This window comes from Dermochelys coriacea, chromosome 4 (genome assembly GCF_009764565.3).
Source record: "Dermochelys coriacea isolate rDerCor1 chromosome 4, rDerCor1.pri.v4, whole genome shotgun sequence".
NCBI classification, from domain to species: Eukaryota; Metazoa; Chordata; order Testudines; family Dermochelyidae; genus Dermochelys; species Dermochelys coriacea.
In genome coordinates this window covers 11,813,285-11,841,190 of record NC_050071.1, presented here as the reverse complement: position 1 = coordinate 11,841,190, position 27,906 = coordinate 11,813,285, and the positions used below count along the sequence as shown (strand labels likewise).

The 27,906-nt window shown below is 41.0% G+C and overlaps 1 protein-coding gene across 1 annotated transcript in view; it reads left to right on the top strand.

Annotated features, from left to right (window-relative positions):
• Positions 1 to 4,307: 4,307 nt before the first annotated feature.
• Positions 4,308 to 27,906, top strand: part of MTHFD2L (methylenetetrahydrofolate dehydrogenase (NADP+ dependent) 2 like) — a 66,398-nt gene continuing 42,799 nt past the window's right edge. The window contains 3 exon segments of the mRNA XM_038400257.2: positions 4,308 to 5,061; positions 21,154 to 21,338; positions 24,116 to 24,238. Of these exon segments, the coding sequence (XP_038256185.1) occupies positions 4,940 to 5,061; positions 21,154 to 21,338; positions 24,116 to 24,238 (430 nt within the window). The 5' untranslated portion in view covers positions 4,308 to 4,939.

The following is a 27,906-nucleotide window of genomic DNA, read 5'->3' as shown; positions in this document are numbered from 1 at the left end:
GGGCAGACATGGAATACTGGCAGAAATATATAAATCTGCAGGTCCAAAGGTGGTAACTAACATTCCAGAAGATCCTTACTGATATCTGGGAAATGCCAGATGACTTCAACAAAGAAATGCCACAAGACTTCAAAGATGCCACAATTGTTCCTTTATTTAAAAATGAAGGCAGCAAATTGGTCTCTGATAACTACTGTGGGATATCTCTCCTATCTGTCGCTGGAAAAATCTTAGCTCATGTCCTCCTGAACTGATTGATTTCATCTGTCTCAGAAGCCAATCTACCCGAGACTCAGTGCAGATTCAGACCTGGTCGTAGCACCATAGACATGAATTTCAGTATCAGGCAAATACAAGAAAAATGCATCAAATAAAACATGAATGTGTTTAGTGTTTTCACTGACCTGACAAAAGCATTTGATACAGTCAATAGAGAAGGATTATGGACAATCCTCAGCAAACTTGGTTGCTACCAAAACTGCTAAATTTGTTTATTTCATGAGGGATGCAAGGTCAGGTACTTTTTTATGGAGAGCTCACTGACTCATTTCCCATTTCAAAAGGAGTCAAACAAGGCTGTGTCCTTGCCCCTGTACTGTTCAACCTCTTCTTCACGCAAGTTCTCAACCATGCTACAAATGGGCTCAACGGAGGCATATACATCAGATACAGACCCAACAGCTCAGCCTTCAATCTTACAAGACTTAAAGCAAAAACAAAAGTAACAGAACTACTAATAAGAGAAGCACTCTTTGAGGATGATTGTGCGCTCTAGCGCACACAGAGAGAGATCTCCAATGCATTGTAGATTGCTTCGCTGAAGCATCACAATTGTTTGGCCTCACAATCAGCCTGGAGAAAACTGTGGTGTTGCACCAATCATCTTCACTGCTCGGTGCCATATCCCCTAGCATATCCATTAGTGGAATCCAACTAAAGCAACTTGACAGTTTTGCTTATCTCGGCAGCTACATCTCCAATAATGGATCTCTTGACAAAGTGATCATGAACAGGATAGAGAAAGCTTCTCAGTCATTAGAAAAGCTACATAACTAAGTCCTGAAATCCCACAACATACCCCTCTAAACTAAAATAAAACTTTATAATGCTTTTGTGCTCACATTCCTCCTCTACAGCTGTGAGACCTGGACACCATACAAATGGCATATCAAACAGCTAGAGGCCTTCCATATGCGATCTCTGCATGCCAGTATGGGGATCCGCAGGACAAAATTGCCAACCTGAAAGTTCTCTAAAAGTCAAATGACATAAGCATTGAGGCCATGCCGGTAAAAACCCAACTACGCTGGGTTGGACACATCATTAGGATGCCTGAATATCGACTCCCCAGAAAAATTTTCTGTGGAGAATTGGCACAAGGATATTGGAATCAAGGCTGCCCCAGAATGCACTACAGAGACAGCATCAAGAACTGCATACACTTTGGTGCAATAAACCCAGATGATCTTGAGAAGGCTGCATTAAATAGATCAGCATGGCAACACACAGCACTCAGAGCTTTTCAAGCCTTTGAAAAGGACAGAAATAATCTATTGTTATCTGCAAGGGAAAAGCGTCATACCACTGCTATAGCTACCAAGATGCACACCACTGATTTTGTCTGCCTGATCTGTTCACGAGCATGCACATCATGCTTTGGACATCAGAGTCACTCAAGAATTCACAAAAAGAGATAACATGAAAACATCATTGCCGAACCAACAGACTACACACACGTACAACAATTGCTAGATAGTCCATGGACAGGGGATTATTTTATATGCTGATAACCTCTTGTATATGTGTGCTCTCTCTCTCTCTAACCTTCAATCCTTCATGTGCTGAATAAGCTCAAGGAGTTAGAGAGATAATTTTGTTCTATAATCATCATTTGTTACCATAAATTTCCAAAGCAGAGGACACATTACATGCCCCCAAAGTGATCAGTTTTAGACAAACCAGAAATAACACAGGAAGAGTCAGAGGTGGGTGGGACAATGGTTATAAGTGAATCTATACGCCTTGGCTAAGTGTTCTTTTCTTTAAATAAATCTAAATAAATAAAATAAAATAATATAAGACATATTAGACTGTGTGTGAAGTTTCTGATTGTTGTTGTTTCTGTTTTTTTATCTGAGAAGTTGGCAGGACAAAAGAGAAGATGTATGTAATATATACAATATTAGAGAAAATTACAGAATCATTGTTAAAAAGTGGATGTAAATTTTCTGTACCAGTGCTTCATGGTTATTCAGTTTGTGATACAATGCTTGTAACCATAAGCTAATTTGTCAGTCTCAAGAAGCAGAAATTGCAAACTCACTGTCACATTTGAATCTTTCACAATGCAGCAAAATCCACCAGCTAGCAATGAAATTAGCGAACTGTGACTAGAAGCATACTGCAGCTGATGCTGCCATCATTATTTGGACAGGCTGCCTGCTGTGCGGCTATTATTTTAGGATCTCATCACTGGTTTCTTAAGGAAGCCCCACTCCTACACACACACAAATCAGGAGTAAGATTTAAAAGCTCCTTTCAAGACAAAAAGGAGCAATAATATTTGAGAGAGGCAACAAAAGAGAGCAGTCATCAGAATAGGTTTGCACTGGGAAGACAATATAAACAGAACAGGGAGGAATGACAACAGATGGAAATGTTCCTCTGAAAGATGAATCTGATGAGGAGTGCTAAGTGAAGTGTACTGAACATCAGCTTGGGTGAAGGCAGGAGAATAAGCCATAAAATATCATTTGAAGTAACACTGGCTAGATGACAGGTTTCAGAGTAGCAGCCGTGTTAGTCTGTATTCGCAAAAAGGAGTACTTGTGGCACCTTAGAGACTAACAAATTTAGCATAAGCTTTCGTGAGCTACAGCTCACTTCATCGGATGCATTCAGTGGAAAATACAGTGCGTAGATTTATATACATAGAGAACATGAAACAATGGGTGTTACCATACACACTGTAACCAGAATGATCACTAGATTTTCTGTCTTGGCAGGGGGTTACACTAGATGACCCTCGTGGTCCCTTCTAACCCTGTGATTCTATGATTCTGACTTTAAGGTTAACATTCTCACAGTCATATTCAAATGTTTATAATCAAAATTTTAGTGCTTTATGGACAAAGAATGTACAGTATATTAAAAGCAGCACTCTACCAACATAGTTCCATTCAAATCAGCGGTGTACTATAGAACTGGTATGGCCCTTGAGTCTGTAATGTCATGTATACTAGCTGATGTTACATCTAGTGCTGCTTTCTACTCACATTAATAAGCCCTATACTTTGCAAAACTGGATACTACAACAAATGGCAAGGATCACAAATTAGGAATACATCAACAAATAGTCTCCAATTTTAAAAGTAAGAATTTGTTAACTTAGAACAATTGGAAATTCAGAAATAAAAATACCAGGTTTGTGTATAATGAAGATACATTTAAATAATAAGCGAGTGAGGCACTATGTACTGAGATGCAGCCAAGTGTAATTTCTAAGGACCTACGTAAACACAGTTTCAATATATAAATTGTTATTAGACATCCTTGGGTATCTGTGCATTGTACATAAACATGTATTATTAGAGATCACGATGTGGGAATATGCTGCTCCCTCTTCTTTCAATGAGGAAATCAAACCCCTTGTTTTATCATTTTTAAGGTTATTTCCCATAAGATTTTAGCATTGGTGATCCCTGCCTCTTCTGTAAGGCCCCCCTTTTTTCACAAGATCCTTGGAATTTGTTCTTTATACCACAATTTTAAATTTTCTTCCAATTTTTTTTACTATCCTTGGCTTGCTGCCATTATTAACTACTGTAGGAACATGTATAAGCCTGTATGACTTACAAGTTTGCTAACATATAGTATTTTATTAATAGCTGGCAACATGTATGACATCACTAAGCACAGAGGGGCCACGGTGTGCTGAAGGCAACTACTACCCAGCTAGCACTTGTTTGGTCACATCTGCGATACAGACATATCCTCTGCTTTTATTCTAACCCTGCCTGTGTATTCATCTGTTAAAACAATGCAGGGGGCTGGACTAGATGATTGGGATTTGGGATCTCAATGCCCTTTTCAGCCATACATTTCTATGATTGCAGGCCAGCAGAGTCTGACTAGTTCAGAGGAAGATGCCCTGGCTTTGGAGGGATGTTTTCCCGGTGGGGATGGAAAGTTTTGTAGCACATGTCTGAGAAGGGTGGATTTGAACACTAATTTTACACCTTTCTCGGATCCTTCTGTCACTTAGCATATGTCAATAAAACAGCGGCAGCAGAGCCGGGTCTGACTCGGGCTGCGAGGCTATAACATTGCAGTGTGGATGTTCGCACTTGGGCCGGAGCCTGGCCTCTGGGACCCTTGCAGAGCAGAGCCTGAACCTCTCTACACTGCAACTGCGTAGCCCCTGGAGCTGGAACCAGCCTGGAGGGGCCAGGCACAGGTGTTTAACTGCAGCGTAACCTACTCTCTGAGCTCAGCTAGCCGGGGCATGGGCTAGCGAGGCTGGGCGTGGGCTGCCCAGGGCCCCACTGCTGCCGTCCACCTCACAATCTTTAAGGCGTTTGTTCTCACGGCACCCCTGGGCGGGGAGGTGCGGTTAGGCCATCGGAGGTCCGCAGCTGAGGCCCAGAGGTGCCCATCTCCTCCTGCTGTCAATGGGAGTTAGGGGCCTAAGGACCTTTGAGGACTGGAGCCAACCCGACCTGCCCACAGGCGCACCCGGGGTCGGGGCACTCGCCCACCTGCGGGGCCTGCAGCTCCCAGAGCCCCACCTGGCCGTGACCGGCCGCCGACCGTGGGCTCCCGCCTTACGCTGACTCCTCCGCCATTGTGCCCGTGGGCCTGGGGCGCGGCGCGGCGCCTCGGGGTGTGGGAGGGAGGCGGGGCCCGGGCTCCCCGGGTGTGGCGGGGATGAAGAGCGGACATGGCGGCGGCCGGCGGCGTCTCCTCGCTACGCTCCTGCCTGCTGCGTCTGGGGAGAGGGCGACCCCGGCCCGCCGGCTACAGCAGCAGCAGCAGCAGCTGCTCCCCGCGCAGAGCCGCCAGGTACGGGCCCCTCCGGGGCTGCGGGAAGGTCATTTCCCTCGCGCGGCGGCCGGCGTAGAGCTCGGCCCGGCTGGAGCCGCCTCCCGGGCGGGGGCTGGATGCGCGAGCCCTTGGCTGCCCTTCCCGCTGGCGGCGGCGGTTAACGGCCGGAATGCGACGCTAACGGCTCCTCCGCGAACGTTCGGGGCGGGGGAGGGGCAGCGCGGGCGCGCGCGCGGCGGCGCTCGGCCACCCGGGACAGCCCCGGCGTCAGGGGGCCCTTCTCCCCCGGCACCCCCCTATGCCCATTCAGCCCCTCCTGGGCGACGGCGGAGGGGGGGGGGGGGCTTTAAGAGCAAGTGACCCCAGTCGTGATGTTGAGCCCCCCAATGAGATGCCCAGCTCCCACGTTTGGGGGTCGAAATGGGTGCCTGCCCTGCCAGACAGCCCCTAGCACCAGCCAGCAGGGCTCTGTCTGCGCCCTGGGTTGGAGCCGGTGGCCAAGCCCAGGTGTGCAAAAATCCTTAGCCAGGCCTGGGAAATCCTGAGATGCTGCCTGAAAATCATGAGATTTTTTTTTTTTTTCTTTCCGAAATAATGCAGGTCTGTCTCTTTGCCTTCTGGGTTCTGGGCCTGGAGGATTCCCTCCCGTCTCCTTCTCTAGCCTTGCTCTGCAACCCGGGGGCGCGGGGCGCTTGGTTTTTTTATCCACTAAAACAGGGGTTCTCAAACTGGGGGTCAGGACCTCTCAGGATATCGGGAGGTTATTACACGGTGGGTCGTGAGCTGTCAGCCTCCACCCGCAAACCCCGCTTTGCCTCCAGCATTTATAATGGTGTTAAATATAGTTTAAAAAGTGGTTTTAATTTATGGGTGGGGGGGGTCCGCACTCAGAGGTTTGCTATGTGAAAGGGGTCACCAGTACAAAAGTTTGAGAACCACTGCACTAAAAGCTGAGATTTGCATGCACTCCTCTGACTCCAGCAGGTGGAGCTTTAAACAAAACTACAAACATTGTCAGACGTGCAATGAAATCATAAGAGTTGCCGGTGTGCCCGACTGAGAGCTAAAATGTAGGGGCTGGGCACCTATGTAAGCACCTACATTTGGCAGTTGAGCTCCCTGATTAATCTCTCCATACAGTCTCTGGATAGGTCTATACTACAGGGACTGTATTGGCATAGCCACATCACAGTAGCTGTGTTGGCATAACCCGATTGTGTAGACACAGCCTACAGGGACAGAATAGTTTTTCCATTGGTGTAGCAACAGCACCTTCCCAAATGGTGTTAGCTAGGTCAACAGATGCATTTTTCTGTTGACCAGGCTATGTCTACATTGGGAATTATATTGGCATAGCTATCCAGTGTGGATTTTTCATAGCCCTCACTGACGTAGCTATGTTGATCTAAATTTTAAATATAGACCAAAGTCACAAGCCATTCAGATGGATTGAAAGAGGGAGATAGAATTGCAAAATATTTATTCTGAAAATGGACTTGTTAATGGATTTATTGAAACCTAAGAAAATCCTTAATGCCCAGAAACAAACACTGTAAACAGGTTTTGAACCTTAATTGCACCTGGGAGGGGTACTTGGAAATTTATTTGTATTTTTAAAAGCTTTTATTTGACTAAGAGCCCTTTTTTGCTACCATTTGTTCTGGGTCCACAATTGCTTCTGTGTTAATAACCCACAATCTAATATTTTCACTTTGTTAAAGAGTGTTATTCTTTACACAAAGACAATATAATATTGTGGCACTTGTTTGTCCTTTTGTATGTGTTATGAAAAAAAGAAATGAAAGATATTGTAGATGGATACATTGTGTTTTAGTATAGTTTGTTCAAGAACTTTGTACAAAAAAGGACTAAATATTTTTTGTGGGAAGTTTGTTCAATATATCACAGCAATGAACAGAAAGCCTCAACTGTGTAACATATAATTTAATGTGCTTGCCTGCTGGTTTGCTAACTTAATACATAAGTACCCTTGGTACCATGGTATGACAATTCTTTGCTCTTGTTGGATATGGAAGAGGCCCTTACCAGAGACCCTTTTTTATCTAAAGAATCTGTTCCGAGGTAAATATTAGTAACACTGGACTTTAAGTACATCATATGAAAAATATCCTACATGGATGCAATGCTATTTGCTCTTCACTAATTCTAAAAGGAAACAATCTGCCGGCACTACTGTGACAACATTAAGTAAATGTCCACCCGAATGGCTCTTCTTTCATTGTTCTAGAAAATAGTGGAGAGAACTGATCCCATCGTTCCTGAGATGGATGTTGAAAAACATTATCTTTTTGTATGACTAGCTTTTTGGATATGTGGTGCTTTTTGCTGTTATCATTTTCCAGGTCTGCCAAAAATAATTGCTTCTATGATAATGAATTCAGCAAATCGCATGGTTTTGAGTGTATTGATTTTAGGGGCATTGGGATATCAGAGATTGAAAGGGACAGGATGTAATGGACTATGTGATCTCCTGGGTTTATAATATTTCTATGATCCTCTGAAATTGATGCTAGGCAACTTTATCTTTGTTATATTTTATCAGTTACTGCATTTATTAAGAAGAATTATTCTCTCTATGTACTATAGTAAATTTATACAAGCATTAGAAACATAAGACCAGATTATTTCCCTGCTGGGCTTTCTCAGAGCTCAGTTATTGGGGCTTTATCTATATAGGGGAAAAAACATGTAGTGTAACCTAAGGAGAGAGTTTAAACTGATAGTTAAACGAGTATAATTGCCCTGTGTAGACATTCTTATTCTGGCAAAATAAAAACTTTTTTGGTTTAAAATATGTTGCTTGGGAAGGAGTTTATGCTAAACTGAAAAAAACCCCACTCTTATACTGGAATAAGAACATCCACATAGGGAGGTTACACTGATAAAACTATGTTAAATATAGCTGGCTGAACTTGCCCGTGTAAACAAGGTCTAAGCAAAAAAGTTTTTCTTCAACTGTTACTCTCATTGACTTGTTCAGTGAACAGAAGTGCAATCTCATGTTTGTTTTTCTGAAGTACTGATATTTTGTTTTCTGACTTAGTAGTTTAAGTACATATATTAATTTTGCTTTATTTGGAGTGAGTTGTCTAGATTTTGACCTGAGTAGGCAATGGGGGGGGGGGGGGGGAGTGAGGGCGGGAAAGGTTTAAGCTAGGCTTTTTTATGCTTAAAAATTGTTGAAATTCCATTCCTTGATGAAAAGTCGCAAAAACTGTTCTCTCCAATATCATAATTCACAATAGAAGGAAAGTAGTTTGAGAGTATCGGGGTGCCAGAGGGAGAGATGGCAAAATATTAGAATTTTCAGTTTGTTTTTCTCTTTAAACAATACCTTCTAGACAGAATCAATTATGATTAAATGGACAATTGAAATAATTTACAGGAGTTTACCAGTCCAAATGTCAAACGTGCAAGTATTTGCTGGCTGTTCTAAAAGAGAGTTCAAATAGTTGCCTCAGTTATATAGGGAATCTCTGGATAGTTAGCTTTCTTCAGAAGAATAAATTAGAGATGTCTCATGCAAAACAATCATCCTGTTTGAGTTCAGAAAATCTCAATTTTTTTTAGTAGCAGTCCATGGTTGTTTACTTTAGAGAATTTATGTCCCTGATGGTCTCTTGAATTAGGAAATGAACTTATTTGGAATATTTTTATATTAGGCCCACTAATACAAGAGAGAGCAACCGTGTGTGTGTTACTACTCCCGTATATCTTTCATAGTGTATTTGTCACCACCTCCTTTAAAGTATATTAAAACTCGTTTTAGCATTAATAGCAGTTACAGAATTTAAGAGAATGTACTCTAAGATTCTGTGGATAGCTAGTGAGCAAATAATGGTTGAAACCCTCATATTTAAGATGAAAATAGAATTTACATTACATGATCTTGCTTTCAATGTAACTGGTATTTTACACTTTTTTAGAATGTTTGCTGCAGATGTGAAAGAATATAGATTAATCTTAAAGAGAGAAATGCACAAGATAGAAAACATTTACTTTGGAAGGAGTATATTTTTGCTTTGGCATTATCTTCTGATTTTATATTCCATATGGACTCCCGGGAACTGGTTTGCAATTTCTGCATGTACTACTGTAGTCCCAAATAATAATTTTCAGCAAGTTGGTAGATATTAGCAGGAGGCTTAGAAGCGATAGTAAAAATTTGCAGTTTAGATAGGGTGGGGAAAAAAATCTCATAATTGGAATTTCCAGAATGTTCTACTGATAAGTGATATATTTCTTAATATAACATAATTCATGCAAAACAGTGCCATGAAGAAGTAGAATCCAGTTGTGAATGGCGTGATGTTGAGTTGTGGGACAAGGCTGGGGTGGATACAAGGCAGTGTGTTTGTTCTTATTGGTTTCTCTTTTCTCTTCTAGGACCAGCAGAGAGAAGAGATTCCATCTTCCAGAATTCACCACTGTCTGCTTTCCCCCATATGCCCCCTAGACCTGTTTTTTTTATCATTAAAGGGACACTGCCAAGTAATATTTCAAAATAATCCTTAATATTAATTTTACCCTACATTGTGTTTAATTGCATTTAATCTTCTTAGAAGTCTAAACTCTGTATCTATATTTCCTTATATCTTGAATCATCAACAATTTTCATGTTATTTAGTGTCTGATTGTCATGCCAAAACATCTTCCTGTCTGTAGACATGTACTTGATTGACGTTACTTAGGGGAAGTAATTTAAGTGTTGCTCTAGTAGAGAAGGTGCACAATACTGGTTTTAGGAGACTTGAAGAAATATTGCTTCCTCTAAATACATTTATTCTTTATCAAATAATCAGCTTAAAAATGAATCAAAGGACAGTACTCATCATACATCAATTTAAAATTGGTCAAAAGTTTGAATCTAAAACCTTGACAGTGTCCCTTTTTAAACTCGTTATAAATGTCTTTGTAATTGAAAATATCAGATTACGTTTTGCATTGGTAATTTTAACCTTGTAGGTGTATTACACAAGAAATTGGGTGGTGGTTTTGTATTGAACATATAGAGTGGTTAGCCTCTCCCTCTCCAAAAAAAATCGTACTGATCGCTGTCACAACAAAACATGGGCAATTTATTTTACTTAAGTAGAAAAATCTAATTATAATAACCATTTATTATTAGTATTGTGCTTTATAAAGTTATCCTACATTGAAGAATAATTTATTACTCTACTGCACTAATACTTGACATGCACAAGTTTATTCCTTTTTAAACATGAAATAAATTTTTGTTGATGTTATACCTTAAAAAAAAAAATCTCCATTGTATATCTACTATAGTAGTCTCAGGAGTTCTTATTTGTGTAACTGAGATGTCAACGCTCTTGGCAAATATGGCTAATTGTGAAAATATATTAATATATTCTATCAATGTGCGTTCTGTTTTTCTGAATAAAACATGATAAAAGAATAAGTGTTTATGAATAGCCCCAAAACATTTAATATCTGTACTTCTTGAAGAATGAATATAATAATGTTAAAATCAATATGATAGTCGCAGCATAACTATTTTTTCTGTGTCCTTACCTTGATTTGAATAATTTAAGCACAAGTGGAAGTGGGCAAAATTTTGCTGGCTGTTTGGCTAGTAAAGGAAAGAAGATGAAGTAGTCTGCAAGAAAAAAGAGGCAGCCTGTGATTATTTTGACAAAACTATACACTTAGTAATATGAAGAGGAGGCAAGCCCCCAAATCTATTTTATTTCTCTTTTCTCCTTCTGGAAAGAGGTTTCTTCATGTTGTTGTATTTCCAGAGAACAACTTATAGGCGCACCAAACACTGATTGTGCCACAGAACTATCTACATTTTGGCTCCTGGTGTGTCACCTCGTGTATCTTTTCATTTTATAACTGGCCCAGTGGATTAGGGAGGCATTTTTAATAGTCCTGGGAATAATATGGTAGTTGTGATGTTAGATTTCTGACTGAGTAAAATGTGTTAGTCTTTGTCTTCAGGAAATTTGTATTGATGACAGTTGTGCTAAGGTTTTGTAAACTATAATATGGCTAAGGCTAAAGAACATAAAAATGCAATATATTAGGTAGTGTTAAAACGCTAATGTTAAAGCCAGGCAAGCAAACATTTCAAAACTGGAGAGTTGTAGCTATGATCTCAAGGCACGCTATTGTGTGGTACGATAACTCCCAGACTTCTGCTTGGCATAGATGGACAATACATAAATAATGCAGTAAAAATAAGATGGTTGGCTCCCATGGACCATGCTAACTACAAGAGGTGAAATTCTGGCCACCATGAAATCAATAGTAAACTCCCATTGCCTTCAAATGGGGCCAAGGTTTCATATGATGGGTTTGATTCATAACTTCAATGAGTCTTGAGTGAGGAAAGGGTTCACAATCAGATACAGAGGGAGTAATCAAAAATAGCTTCATTGGCAATTCAGAGTTCTATCATCCTAAGTAATACACAGATAACTAAAGCTTAGTGTCCTTAGTGGCAAAGATTAATAATTAGCAAATTATCTGACAAATTGGGTATTCACCCACGAAAGCTTATGCTCCAATACGTCTATTAGTCTATGAGGTACCACAGGACTCTTTGTCACTTTTACAGATCCAGACTAACAGCTACCCCTCTGATACTTGACAAAATAAAACCGTTATTCCTTTTACATAGCCAGTTTCAACTGAGAGTTTCCTTTAAAGTAGAGTTGCATACCAAACAGCTACTATCTGTTTTTGCAGAAGTACTCAGCGAGAAGTACTTAAAAGTGAGTTATGTGTAATGTTATAGTTCACTTGCATTTTCCTTAGTACAAATAATATTTTAAATAAAGTGTTGTTAGCTAACTGTTACGTAGTTTACAAAGTGCAATTTATGAAGTCACATATCTTTTCTGATAAAGATCAGTTCATCTCTAAACTGCTAATAAATAATTCCAGCATCCTTAAAGTAATTTTAATTTATAATTAAAGAATACATGGAAGAACCAATTTGGGGACAAAACAGGAATTTTTGATCATTTTTAAAATTTAATCCCCTACATATAAATAATCATCCTAGCCTATAATGCTCTTTATACCCCAATAAGACACTGGTTTTCCAGTAATCCTTTTATTTATTTTTTTCAAACTTGATTAAGGGGCTTTCTGCAATACCATTGGGGGGTTTAAAAATCAAAACACTTGAATAACCTCTAAAATGGAAAATGTTCTCTATGTATTTAACGCAGGCAGAAAATGTAGTGTGTCAGCCACTTAGGACTTATTTTACATGCCTGACCACAATATATTCTATATTAGCCTTACCATCTTGGTAAGGTGAGAGAGAAGATTCAGTGTATGGGTGTTACCATTTTCTTTAAAATGTGCAAGACAGCTTTAGTGCATGCTTTGTTTGTATTCTACACATGTCCATGTGTCTTTTTATTTGGTTAATGAGTTTAAGTAGACCCATCTAGCTTTAGCAATTTTGGATAGACTGGCAAACTATTTATTTCCTACCCTCCAGAATGTATCCATTTACAAAGGGACCAGCCTAAGGATTTTGGGAAGATTATCAAAATGAGTTTGTTTTTGAAGGGAGGTGATGACTACAACTTAACAGGCTCTTTTTACATACAAAGTGTGCCCTTAATACTCCATTCCCAAGACCTAATGATTGCCTTTACGTTGATTGCATTTTAAGTTTATCTCAGAGAAAAGGGGCTTTAAAACCTTTTCATCTATGCAAATTAAATATTTTTTAACATTTCCACTTTCCCCATTATCATGGGAAGTCTGTAGTGACATGGCCTTGGATGAAAGCCATTTCCATAAACAAATAACAATAAGATCTCCCTCCCCCACTAGTCTTATCTTCAATTTATAGAGGCTATCATAGATAAGGCCATCACTATTGCTGAGTTTCATCTTCTTTGACTTTTATCCAGCAGAAGTAATATGCCTGAAAATGGGCATGGCATTCCAGGTGGGCTTGCCATGGCCTTCTTAATGGTATAATTTTTCTTGTTTCGCTTATATTTATTTACATCTTCTGATGTAGCCTGGAATCCTTTTGACCTTCTGTGCTTTAACTGAACACATTATGTCCATTTTCATATTAGTGCTACTTGAAACCTTCCTTTCATTGCCAGTATATTGCAGTACTCTACCCTGCATGTTATAGTTTTTGTATTACAGTTTTAAGCAATCCATCTCAGCTCTTAAATTTGCTCATATTAAAATCCATCAGCTGTTTAATAGTTTGCTCCCTTAATGTGTTTAGGTCTTCTTGAAGATGATCTCTGTTGCTTAAAGCATTGATGATGATTTGAATGTTAGTGATTTCAGCAAAATGCACCATTAGGCAAGAACAGCCCTCCATTAGGTTGTTAAAATAAATTGAAAAAGCTACATTCTCCCGTGAGCTGTTACCATTACAATGAGCTCTTGCTTATGGCTCGTATGATTTGCTTATATTATATTAGAAGGAACCTAAGTAGGTACAGATATATCATATTGTCTAAGAAATATGATGTCTCTCAGCCATAATACATTGGCATAAAGTTTGTTCTTGACCAAGGTTAATGCACTATATTGATCTGTTGCACTTTTATTTGGCACTTCATACTCTAAACCATATTAACAGGTTTCAGAGTAGCAGCCGTGTTGGTCTGTATTCGCAAAAAAAAAAAAAGGAGGTAGTTTGTGGCACCTTAGAGACTAACAAATTTATCTGAGCATAGGCTTTCACATGAAAGCTTTCTTTAAACCATATTAGTTTATACCACCAATTTCAGCTTGATGGATGTTAGAGTCCTAAATATTTCGTTGTCTGTAAGCCTTGAGTGATGACAGCTCTTTTAGACCTATACCATGGAGCTGGTGTTACTCTTTAAGGATACAAACTTGCACTTAGATGTTTTAGAAGGTTAGACTGTATATGTAGAATTAAGAAAACTAGTCCTTGATAATACAATTACAGTGCAAACTAGGCGGCTAAATGAGAATAACATGATTTCACTTATATACTGTATGATATGTTTGAAAGACAGGCTTCAGAATAGCAGCCATGTTAGTCTGTATCAGCAAAACAAGAACAGGAGTACTTGTGGCACCTTAGAGACTAACAAATTTATTTGAGCATAAGCTTTTGGGGTACAGCCCACTTCATCGGATGCATAGAATGGAACATATAGCAAGAAGATATATAACTTAATTAATTAGCCTCTTACTCTACCTTTTCATGTTCTGTGTGTGTCTCTGTCTATCTTATATATACTATATATATATATATCTATAATATATATATATATATAAAAATCTTACTGTATGTTCCATTCTATGCATCCGATGAAGTGGGCTGTAGCCCACGAAAGCTTATGCTCAAATAAATTTGTTAGTCTCTAAGGTGTCACAAGTACTCCTGTTCTTTTCTGTTTTAAAGAGCAGATTAAATACATGCAGCATTGCCCAACACAGGTGACTATCAGTATTTAATTGGCATAACAAGTGCAGAAAGGAGAGATCGTGCCAAAGTATTGTAATAGCCAAAGCATGTAGCATGCAAGACCAGAGTGAACCACATGAAGGGCATGTATATAACTGAGAAGCATGAAATTACACCTGTCTCCTATCTCTAGTGTCATAGTTAAGGAAGGATAGTGTTTCCCAATACAAAGTATTGGGGGAGGAAAATGACTAAATCCAGCTTTTGAATTAAAAGAAAAGAACACCAACTTATATTAGTGGTTCCACTTGAGCTGATACATATTTATCATTTATTGGCTTTGCTGTGGAATAAATGGAGTTTGTTCTCACTAGACTGTTTATATCAACCACTGAACTTTCAAGGATGCTGCATGGGTTGGTAGTATTACACTTTTCTTAAAAAATATTTCTAACAAAGTTATTCTTGTTACTCACATATAATTCACTTATTCTAAATTGAAGTCAGTTCAAAGCAGGGCTTGGTCCTTTGCATACGTGTGCATGTGCGTAATGTACAGACAGAAAACCATATTTCTCTTTCAGAAGAAGGAAGCAAGATATGTGAGTGGGAGGTGTCTTGCTCATAATCCTGCTTCCTATCTAGAAAAGTGCGAGCAGCTTCCTATAGGATTCTGATCCTTGTGTCATGGATATGTGGACCACCAGCAGTTATCTGATGCTAATGCTGTGTGTAAGAATAGAACACTGGTACCCTCCCCTGTGCAGTTCTATGTTTCGGAGGAAGAGTAGACATGTCCACTGGTACTTGGCACTTCATGTATATCTTGTAAATCTTACTTTCAGAGGTTTAAATGTTATCTATAAAATGAAGTCAGATATAATAGACATATCTTAATATAGAAAGATAAACTATTCCTGTCTAGAAACAGTATTTAATAAATATAATATTATATATCATGCTTGGTTTCCTTGGTTTTCCTTGGAATGTGTGAAAAGACAAGTAGTTGAAATATTCGAGGGAGACAAACACATAATTACTTCAGAGGAGGGGGAGTCAAAGCAGGGTCATATAACTGCAGGCAGTGTTTGGCACAGAGCTAATGTGCACATTTTCATATATCAGGTGAGACTGGGAAAACAGTGGGGGGTATAGACAGGAGAGTCAAATGGGAGATCTGGATGGAGAAGATGGAATTGCTCCTGAGGACGCTCTTGTCCAACGTGAGTGACTTCCATTTTCAAAGAGTTAACTGAGGGATGTTGAGAGAAAGCTGCAACCTCAATTTGAAACAAGAAAGTCAACAGAAAAGAGTTGGTGTAAAGCGGCTGAAAATATAAGTTCAGTTAAGTATCAGCAGCATAAGAGTGGCAGTTAGGTAAATGTTGTTATAGTAAGACAGAGAGAAGGCTAAAGTTTACTTAAAAACTGCAGCTAGTGAGGAATTCAGCAGCTCACTTGCTTAGCAGTGCTTCTAGCAGGCCACTTATTAAGCTTTACTCCATAGTCATGATCCTATTTTCAAGTACAGTTCAAGGTGTACTTACTACTTAAAGACCATATTACAATCAGGACAATTGAATGTCACGATGGACAAGTTTTTAATGTTGCTCCTGCTTATAAAATGCAGATCCTATTTTCTTCATGCAGCTTTGAAATCAGTGAGAGTTCTGGCTATGTAAAATGTACAGGATTGAGCCTTAAAGGTTGGGGAGTTGCTATCTTTATGAACTGCAAACTTTACTTCAGCTTGTAAAGTGCTAACCCCCTTCTAAGAGAGAGAGATTTTATTTTTTAAAATGTTATTTGTAGTTATAGAAGTTGTCTGACCTCTAGTTGTTGGATGTATGAAAGAGGGAAAGTGAAGCTGTGAAATGGTACAAAAATCCTCAATGTTTCTTTGGTCTGTATCCCGAACAACATGTAGCATGCTGACTACTAATAAGACAGTGTTTAGAACCCACTTACTCTGCCTCTGATTCTTAGGCTTTGTCTACATTACCAAGTTTTGTCAACAAACACTGCCTTTTGTCATCAAAACAGTGAATGCATACACGCTGCAATGTGACTTTTGTCGGGAAAAATGCCCGGTTTTGGAGACAAAATACTACCACCCAGACGAGAGACATACGTCTTTTTCCTCTAAATTTTTCTCGACAAAGTGCCAGTGTAGACACCACACTTGATTTCATCACTTTGATCGGCCTCCAGGAGGTGTCCCACAATGCCCATCGTGACCACTCTGGTCAGCAATTTGAACTCCACCGCCCTGCAGCCAGGTAAACCACCATCCGTCCCTCCCGCTTAGAAGCCCTGGGAATTCTTGAAATTCTATTTCCTGCTAGATCAGCATGGAGAGATCTTATTGCTTCTTCCCAGGTGACCATGGCAGGTTATCTCATCAAACACACTCTCGCTTGGACGACTGCAGATCTGTTGGATCTAATCAGGATATGGGGAGAGGAGGCTGTGCAGTCACAGCTGCGCTTGAGTCGTAAGAATTGGGATACCTTCGGGCACATGTCTTGAGGCCTGTGTGAAAAGGGCTATGATCGGGACTACTGCAGTGCAGAGCGAAGACAAAGGAGCTGAGGCCGGCGTACCATAATGTGAGGGAGGCAAACCGTCACTCCAGTGCTTCACCTAAGACCTGCTGGTTCTATAAGGAGCTGGACGCTATCCTCAGAGGCAACCCCACCTCCACCGTCGAGAGCCTTGAGGATACTTCAGTGGGCCTGGAGGTGGCGGAAGGAGGACCTAACCTTGAAGACAAAGTTATTGATGAAGAGGTGGAATTAGATGACGAAGTGGAGCTCTCGAGGGGGTCGCCTTGGGGGGCAGGCAGCCAGGAACTGTTCTCCACTCCAGAGGTGTCTAGCCAGTTTCAGCAGTTGCTTTCTGGCGAGCAAAGCAGGAGAGGAGATGGCTGTGATTTGCATAGTGTGGAGGTGGGTTCGGTGTATAGAAATGTGGATGGCTGGCTATGTTTCTGTCAGCTGGACATTTCCCTGTGTAGCTAATCGGTACAGCGGAACAGCGTGTTGATGCACGGTGAGATCTCACGGGAATCCTCCAGAGAGATCTCCAGGAAAGTTTCCTAGAGGTACTCGGCAATCTTCTGCCGAAGGTTCCGTAACAAAGCAGCTTAGTTCCTTCCCCCATTGTAGGAAATTTTCTCATGCCATTCAGCAACCCCTTGTGCAGGGACCAAAGCAGCACACAGGAGAGCAGCATAGGGAGCAGGGCGGAAGCCACAAGCATGGAGTAGATGTACCCTCATTTCTCTGCTTACCCTTAGTAGTGAGATGTCTGCTAGAATTACCCCCGCCTGTGGAAAAGTATGGGAGAATTTTAGAATTTTTTCCCTAGTCAGCTACACCACGACCCTTGCAGAGTGTGTGCTCTTTTCTCCATGTGGAGCGCCCACCCCCACCAACACTCACCATGCTTTGGGTGTTCGCAGAGATGTGTGCCTACCAAGGGCCAGTGAGAAAGTGATTTGTTATGTTGCAAAAAGTGTATTTAACTGAAATGTTTCAATGCTGTGTGTGAATTTAACAATCCCGCTTCTATGCATTGTCCCTTGTGCTTCGGTAGATGTGGACTTCAGGAATACCCCACGCACCCCAGCGGAGCATTTCTGCCAGATAAGAAAGCGCCCAAGACACAGCAAAGAAGACATGTTCCGGGAGGTACTGCACTGCTCCAATGCAGAGAAAAGGGAATGCAAGGAGTGCTGGGAAGCCAAACAGCAGGACAGAAAAGAGAATCAGGATTTAAGGACACAACTGAGTGGATGATTAAAGTAATGCAGGAGCAAACACAGATGCTGAAGTCCTTAATAATGCTACAGACTGAGCAGATCTGAGCCCGCCGTCCCCTGCAGCACATTCAGAACTCTTTTCCATGCCCCTCCCTGCCCAAACTCCGCCCGCTCAGTCCTTTCCACTGTCTGGGACTTCTCGGTTTCCCCCTCACTCCACCCCCTCAGACAACTTTCACAGTGATAGCTGGATTTACACACAGCTGTGAAAGTCTGCCCTTCCCTCATACCTCCTTTCCTACCAAGCATCTTTTGTGTGTGCTATTTCTTGTGCAATAAAAGCAAAGTTTTCAAATAATAACTCATCTTTGTTTCCTGCAAATTGAGATTGCAGGCACTACCAATACATGCACAGGAATGTTAATCGTGCTTACCGGAATGTAAGGCCCCAAATGTCACCATTGCTTCCTAGAAAAACTACATGTTATGTAACATTGAAGCACCAATCACAATGATATACATCACTGGTTCCCATTTTCAAAGTGTTGTCTCAAAGCCTCCCTGATTCTAATTACCCCCCTCTGGGATCCTCTGATAGTTGTGGTATCTGGCTGCTCAAAATCAGCAGCCAAGCAGTCTGCCTCAACACTCTACCCGTAAGAAAACCTTGCACCCTTAGCTTCACAGAGATTATGCAAGGACAGCATGCGGCTATGACCATGGGAATATTATCCTCATTAAGGTCTAACCTGACATAAAGGCATCGCCAGTGTGCCTTTAATCTGCCAAAGGCACGTTCAACTGTCATCCGGCACCTACTCCGCCTGTTGTTGAACCGCTCCTTATTGCTGTCCAGGTGTCCTGTGTAAGGTTTCATGAGCCATGGCTGTAAGGGGTATGCTGGGTCTCCCAGGATCAACAATCCCCACTGTAATCTTCTGGTTTGGAAAGAAGGTCCCCGCTTGTAGCTTTCTGTACAGGCTGGTGTTCCTGAAGATGTGTACGTCATTCACCTTCCCGGACCACCCCTTGTTGATGTCAGTGAAACACCCATGGTGATCCACAAGCATCTGCAACACCATGGAGAAGTACCCCTTCCTTTTAATGTACTCCATCACAAGGTGGTCTGGTGCCAAATTTGGAATATGTGTGCCATCTATCGCCCCTCCACAGTTAGGGAAACCCATTTCTGCAAAGCCGTCCACTATTTCATCCACATTTCCCAGAGTCACGGTCCTTCGTAGCAAGATGTGATTTAATGTCCTGCAAATTTGCATTAACGCAGCCCCAAAGATCGACTTCCCCACTCCAAATTGATTTGCAGCTGACCAGTAGCTTCCACCAGCTTGTTCTCACCCACCGCCTTATCTCAAGCAATTGCCACATGCTTTTCTACCAGTAGGGCAGCTCTCATCCTGGTGTCTTTGGACCGGATTGCTAGGGCAAGCTCCGCACACAGTTCCAGGAAGGTGGCTTTCCACATCCGAAAGTTCTGTAGCCACTGCTCGTGATCCCACACTGCATGACGATACGATCCCATCATTCAGTGCTTGTTTCTAGAGCCCAAAAGCAATGGTCTACCCTATGCAGCTGTTCTGTGAGTACCAAAAGCAATGTAAAGTTGCTCCTATCCATATCATGCAGCATGTCAGGTGTCTGTGAGTCTTCTTCAGTTAGGAACTTCACAATTAACTGTACTGCCATTCGCTATGTCTTCATGACAGGTAACAGAGCATAGGAGAGCAGGGCGGGATCCATCCCTTCTCACAAAGATGCTGGGGTGCACAGCAAAGGAGGGCCGTTGCAAAAATGCTGCAAAAGAAAGCCAGAAGCCCATGGAATGCTGGGACAAAAAGCAATGCATCATGGGACATTGAGCCCAGTCCCAAGATGTGCCACGATCTGCTCTGCCTTCCCACAACACCTAGCAACAGAAGGTGTCAAGCTGGACTGTAGGATAGGTACCCACAGAGTATTGCTCACACTGTCGATGATAGCGCCCCCACTGTGGACGTGCTCTGCCGACAGAGGGTGTGAGTCTGAGCATGACTTTCGGATTTTTATGATGTTGATTTTTGACTGTCGACATCACTTTTGTCGACAAAACTTTGTAGTGTAGACAAGGCCTTGCCTATTTAGGAGAGATTTTAGAACTATCTAATCCAACTGCTTTGTGACCTAGCTTTATTTTTTTTTAATTCTTATTATTTTGTATCAACAATGTTTACCTTTATAAATTTGGAGAAACTCTGATGAACTAATTACTCTTGTAAATGGAGCATTCCCAACCCCTGTGGGATTTCAGTTCCTTCATCCTATGAAATAATATCCCCTCTTTTATCTAGATTGAGCTTCCACCAGCTTGTTCTCACCCACCGCCTTATCTCAAGTAAGGAAAGCAAAGAAATGGCACCATCTAGATCTGATAAAAGGGATTATATTGTAAATAACAGGACAATTATAGCCTTGAACTAAGTATGGGGCAGGAGTATCTCCTACTTTGTGGGGGGTTGGAGGAGAGCCACAGGAAGGTTTTAAGGAAGGATATCTCTAATCAGATTCTCTTGGACTTTATCCCCAGACTCTGCTCCCAATCCCATGGATTTCTGGGGATTAACATGATGCAGCCAGCTGTGTGTCTGAGGAAAGTGAAGCAACAGTGCCACACAGGTGGCTGAGTTGCCCTTTTGTATGTGTGGGGGTTCTCTGGACGCAGGACCTTCTTTATGGCTTAGAAAGCAACTGGCATGCCATACTTGAACTTCATACTATCATTTATACATCATTCAAACAGCAGATCTATCTCCATTGGTCCCAACATGTGCAAATATAATACAGTAGATCTGAGTATTTTAGGCATTTTGAGTGTGAAATTTTGACTTAAGATTGTAGGTTTTTAATGCTTGAATTTGTATCTTTGTCTTTATAGTGATGAAGCAACCATTATCTCAGGGACTCAGCTTGCTAAAGAAGTCTATAAAGAAGTCCAGAGGGATGTAGAATCATGGATGTCCCTTGGGAACAAGAGACCTCATCTCACTGTCATTTTAGTAGGGGACAACCCAGCCAGTCATACGTATGTAAGGAATAAGATGAAGGCAGCTGCTGCTGTAGGTATGTGATGCTTAATATGCAGATATTTGTTCTTATTCAAGAGATTTTGTTCTTGTTCAAAATGACCAATATCTTTGGTTTCATTTTGCATCATTTCCCTTTTTGAATACCCATGATTTACATACTGTGGACAATATTGTATTGTCATACTGCAGGAATATAGTCAAAAGGCAAACAAAGAAAGAACTATTTTCATATTATATTAATATTAGGCATGAGAGTGGTGTTGACCTTCAATGAAGTAATTTTCTACACTTTAAATGTTTTTGAATAAATTATTTGCATGCTTTCCTCAGAGATCAGAAACTAAGGGAAACACAGGGGGGGAAATGCTTATGGCTTCTCAACTCTTTGTATGGTGCTTTTTGGCAATACCCTGTATTTGCCTGCCCTGGAAAGACAGATGATTAAAGGTAATCAAGTGGAAGTCCTCCAGTTTCCGGTCCTCCCCACAAGCTACCCCAGTTTAACTTATTTTAAACTTTTAGATAAATTTAAGAGATTACCTTTCCAATCTGAATTAATCTTTCTCTATAACTAGTACAGCCACCTGAATCCCTAGAAACAAGTTCTAATATGCTAGAATTTGAGGGAACTGAGCTTGTGAATTGACACATCTCAAAAGAAGTAGCTACATTTTGTAAGAAAATTTCATATCATAATATCATGATTGCAAGGCATTATATAAAGTTATAGCCACAGTACCTTGTGGAATTCCTTTTGCCATTGAATACCTTCTTTCTGGATTCATAAATAAAAGCGACAGCTTCATACCTCTAAATCCAAAAAGCAGCAGTCTCAGCATTAAGAATAGTGTAAATAGCTCATAGATTCTGCAGTTGAGTGCCCAATCAGTAGACCACACTGCCTCACCGCTACTCCCCATAACTCGTCTAACTCTTTTGCACTATTAAAATTCTGAAAAGCTTCTGCTTTACAATTCCATCTCAGAGGCTGATTATTTCTCCATGCTAAAGGCCTGGCTTCAGTTCTTCAAATGTAAGTTCTAAGCATGCTCAGTTCTCATTCACTTCTGAAAGTCTGGCCACTTATTTATATGATTAAATAAGGATTTAGTTGCCTAACTTTAGATACCATTTTAAAAATGCATGCCTTTAGTTATGGATATCTTTCTGAAATCAATCCCCTTTAATAGCTTCTACCAAGTATAATTTATAGCAATAATATCGCTGGCTAGGATTAAGTTGCTCAAACGTTCTGACGAACATGTCTTTCAGTATTTCTTAGAGCGGGCTCAGGATTCTTGCTTAAGGAGGGTACCTATTTTCATAAGACAAAGCATATTCTTTCTTTGGTTCAAATATCATCATTAAAACAATAAGAAAATTACGTGAAACCACAAAGAACCTCACAAAAAAATCACATCTTTTATCCTCAAGCAAAAATAAAGCATAAGGTCATCTAGGCCATCTTCCTGAAAAATGAGAGGGAGAAAAAGGATCCAGGTCTTCTCTAACAAAATTTTAAAAATAGGTTAAAATCAGTTTTTGTACCGTTCAGTTACGGTGTAACTACAAGAAGTACATCTACATCTCGGCATAAAGAAAACTGTCATTCCTAGCAAATATATGTAATGCAGCCAATTGCTCAGCTACAATATTATTTTCATTCTACCTAATAGACACATTACTTCTATAGAGGCAGAATTTCACCTCCTACTTTACATCAGTCTTTTGATCACAGTGAAAATTCAGTAGCAGTGAAGAAAGGAATAACAAGAGAAATACTGATTATATAATTAATTTTAACAGCGCTAGCTGGTTCTGCGTCCCCACTACCTTAAAGGGGGCAGACCATCCTGTTACAGTTTTGCTTTTTACCCCTATTTTCATCTTCTTCAGTTTTGACATTTTCACCTTGCTTGGAAAGGGTTGTAGATTATACTATGGGAAAGGATGCTCTGACGCCATGATGATGAATGTGGTATAAGAATATAAAACAGATAGGGTGTGGGTGTTTCTTTTAGGTGTCCTTAAGAATACCGGCTTTAAACAAAAATCCTTGTCTTGTACATTATTACCTGTAGTAGTGAAAAGAATGAATTGGCCCATGAATAGTCAGTTGGTTTTATATATTTTTAGATTAAATTGTATCATTTTCGTGCACTAGGTTTTATATTAAGTTAAAAACAAAACAAAAAATTGAACTGCTCAGGAATGTCATATGATGTTGCAAAAATCTTTATTTTTCCCTTATCGTTTTATTATTTCAATTCATAGGGAAGATGGAGAACTTAGTATATAAGACAAAATGAGAATTGTGTTATATTGTCTTATCAATAGAAGAATTACTTTTATTATTATAAATGTTTCCTCTAAGATCCTGCAGAAAAATACATTTAATAATGACTACATTGGAAGAATAAGCAGACCTCCTGAATTAACACCACAGTCTAAATGGATATCTGAATCACTTTGATATTAATACAACTACAATTCTATGATGTTGCTTGACAAATTATTTTATTAGGATTTTCCAAACATATATAAATCTGTTTTAATATTGTTAGACCAACAGAATTAAGACATCTAACTTCCTATTAATTTCTTTATAAGGTTACACATGAATTATATATGCATGCTATTAAAATTAAACAGAAAAAGTGAGATTTTTCATAAGTGGTCATTGAAGACAGTCAATGGGAGCAGAATTGGGCGAGTGCTGGGCACTTCTGAAAATCTCACCCAAAATGTCTCAGCTCACCTTAGAAAAAGCTTTCAGTATGCAAATGTCTTTTGTTTTGCTTTTTTTATCAGGTATCTGTAGTGAGATAATATTGAAGCCTAAAGACATTTCTCAGGAAGAACTTTTAGATCTGACTGCCAAATTAAACCATGATTCAAGAGTTAATGGTATATTAGTCCAGCTACCTCTTCCAGGTAAGTAATGCAGTTTTATTATATGCTTTAAATTTGGACAGTCGTAAGGGAAAAACTGTAAACAACTTGTGTATACAAGCTGCACCCCATTGGTATAAAAAGCTCTTCAGAGGAAACTGCTGATTATAATGAGTCTGCTGCGTGATGCTTACACCTGATATTTAATATTGATTCCTTATTTTGTCCTATATCTCGTGAATGAAACAGTGGAGATTATTCTTGAATCTGAGGTTTCTTATCAAATGCACAAATTTCCCTGTTAATCTGATTAAGAGGATAGGTAACTCTTCATGCCCTGGAATATTGTGCATCTCACGTATTTTCTCAAAGGTGGACAGGAATTATTCTATAAGTCAGTCTCTTTATAAATTGAGCAGACTTTCTCCCACTCCCTTGTGTTGTATGTGAGAGGGGGAGGGGCTATTCTCACTGGATGGGGAAGCTGTGACATACCTGAGTACAGTCTAGACTAATGAATAGCTGTGTCACTCGGTCGTGTAACCTGGGGTGCCCTTTCCAATGCTTTGTTGCTGAAGCCACCATCTTGGACTGCTCACAAACAGCCTTCAGCATATAAATCACTCCCAGCTCTGTGTCTCTGTGTGCTGCAACCTGGTAGCCACACCTTGTCTCTTACCAGTCTTAAAAATCCCCACAGGGTGATCCCAACACACTCCCAGTTCCAGATTTTTCCCCAGAGTAGAATCATAGGGTTAGAAGGGACCACAAGAGTCATCTAGTCTAACCACCTTCCAAGATGCAGGATTTGTTGTTCCTAAACCATCCAAGACAGATGGCTAGCCCCTCCTTTTGAAAACCTTCAGTGAAGGAGCTTCTGCAACCTCCCTAGGCAATCTGTTCCATTGTCCTACTGTTCTTACAGTTAGGTAGTTTTTCCTGAGATTTTAATCTAAATCTGCTATGCTGTAGTTTGAATACATTGCCTCTTGTCCTGCCCCTGTGGCAAGAGAGAAACAATTTTTCTCCATCTATTTTATGACAGGCTTTCAAGTATTTGAAGACCACTATCATGTTCCCCCTCAGTCTCCTCTTTTCCCAAGTAAACATTCTCAGGTCCTTTAGCCTTTGTTCATAGGTAGGGCCCTACCAAATTTGCGGCCATGAAAAACGCATCCTGGACCGTGAAATCTGGTCTTTTGTGTGCTTTTACCCTATACTATACAGATTTCACAGGGGAGACCAGAGTTTCTCAAATTGGGGTTCCTGATCCAAAAGTGAGTTGCAAGGGGGTCACAAGGTTATTTTAGGGGGATTGCGGTATTGCCATCCTTACTTCTACGCTGCCTTTAGAGCTGGGCAGCTGGAGAGCAGCGGCTGTTGGCCGGGCACCCAGGTCTGAAGGTAATGCCCTGCCAGCAGCAGCACAGAAGTAAGGATGGCAATACTGTACCATGTCACCCTTACTTCTACACTGCTGCCTTCAAACCTGGGCAGCCGGAGAGTGGCGACTGCTGACTAAGGGGCCAGCTCTGCAGGCAGCCATGCAGAAGTAAGGGTGGCAATACCGTACCATGCAAACCTTACTTCTGTGCTGCTGCTGGCAGCAGCTCTGCCTTCAGAGCTGGGCTCCTGGCCAGCAGCTACTGCTCTCCAGCTGCCCAGCACAGCTCAGTGGTTTGAGCATTGCCTTGCTAAGGCCAGGGTTGTGAGTTCAATCCTTGAGGGGGCCATTTAGGGATCTGGGGCAAAAATAAGGGACGATACTTGGTCCTGCAGTGAAGGCAAGGGACTAAACTCAATGACCTTTCAATGTCCTTTCCAGTTCTATGAGATGGGATAGGAGAGGAACATTGCACAGACACAATCTAATATTTAAATGTGTGTCATAGAAAATAGTTTTTATTATAACAATTATATTTTAATATGATAAATTAATTAGGTAACGCACACAAATATATGAGCAACAGTAATTATAAAAATGGGCCATTAGAAATATAAGATCTGATTGCTTTGCTAACTGCTTCACTGTTTCTCACTCCAGGGAAGTCCTAATTTTACAAGTGAGTTAAACCTTTATTGATAGAAGTATTTTGAACTACTTAATGATTTGCTCCAATTACTTGTTAATTCGCATAAGTGGAGCTCCAGAAATCACTAGTTAATGTGACTCCTGTATAGGTGTACATGGAGGTGTCCCTTCACAGGTGGCTCTCAGATCGATGCATGTGCAGTGTGGGACAAGCATATGAGATGTTAATGTTTACATAACTCAGTGCGCACCCATGGATACTATGGCAGATGCAGTCTGGTAGTGCAAATGTCAAGAGATTTAACCATTTTAGGCCTTTACCTTTTAGACACAATTCTTTGCTTGAGTCCCAGTGTGCAGGCCATATATACTTCTCCTGATGAGCCCAACACATTCCTTGGGGTGGTGTGGGGGAGAGATAGGGTTCTGGTTCCCCTATTCATTTTGGGGTGCTGTGTGTCTGACTGGCATTTGGCAGCTGCTATGTATTCCCCTCCATCTCAAAGGGTATGTCTACACTACTAAATTAGGTCGATTTTATAGAAGTCGATCTTTAGAAATCGAGTTTATACAGTGTATGTCCCCACTCAGCACATTAAGTCGGTGAAGTGCGTCCTCAATACTGTGGCTAGCATCAACTCACGGAGCGGTGCACTGTGGGTAGTGTGACAGGGCAAGGCCAGATGGCTATTGAAAAGTAGTGGGAGATAGATATATTAGCTCCAGGCTAAACAAATCCCTGGTACCAGGTTAAGTGAAATGGAAGCTGCTCCAGGTCAATTAAGACACCTGGGGCCAATTAAGAACTTTCCAGAAGGCAGGGAGAATGCTATGTTGATTGGGACACCTGAAGCCAATCAGGGGCTGGCTGAAACTAGTTAAAAGCCTCCCAGTCAGTCAGGTTTGTGTGCATGTCAGGAGCTGTGGGAAGAAGTTGCGCTGTTGGAGAGGCTGAGTAGTACACATCATATCAGGCACAAGGAAGGAGGCCCTGAGGTAAGGGTGAAGTGGAGCTTGAGGAAGTGAGGGCTGCTGTGTGGGAAGTAGCCCAGGGAATTGTACATGTCATGTTTTTAAAAGGTCAACTACCATAGCTGATACGATTAGGGTCCCTGGGCTGGAGCCCGGAGTAGAGGGTGGGCGCGGGCTCTCCCCCCCCCAACTTTGCCCCCTGTTTAATCACTGAGACTGGGAGACAACAGAGACTATGCAAGGAAGGATAAATTCTCCTCACCTCCCTTGCTGGCTTATGATGAAAATGGCTCAGTAGACTGTGACCCTTGTCTCTAGAGAAAGAAGGGTTACGTGGAGGGTCACAGTGAGCCTCTGAGGCTAGCGAAATCTGCCAGGAAACGCAGGACCCACGGAGGCAAGGACAGAGCTTTGTCACAACTGGTGTCAGGGGTGGGATTTCATTCACAGCGTGGCGGAAGAAAGAGGTTTAAAAAAAAAGTGCATTGGGGTTTTGGATTTTTTTTGGTTTTGGTTTTTGTTTGTTTGCTTTATACCACAATGGAGGAGGTGGTAAGAGCTCTGGTACAAGCCACGGCAGCCCAGCAGGAGGCCACCCAGGTTAAGGCAATGGCACAACAGGAGTCTATGCGGCTACAGCAGGAAACCAATCAATTATTGATGAGCCAGGCGACACAAGATCATGCCCTCTTGAGAGAGGTGGTGG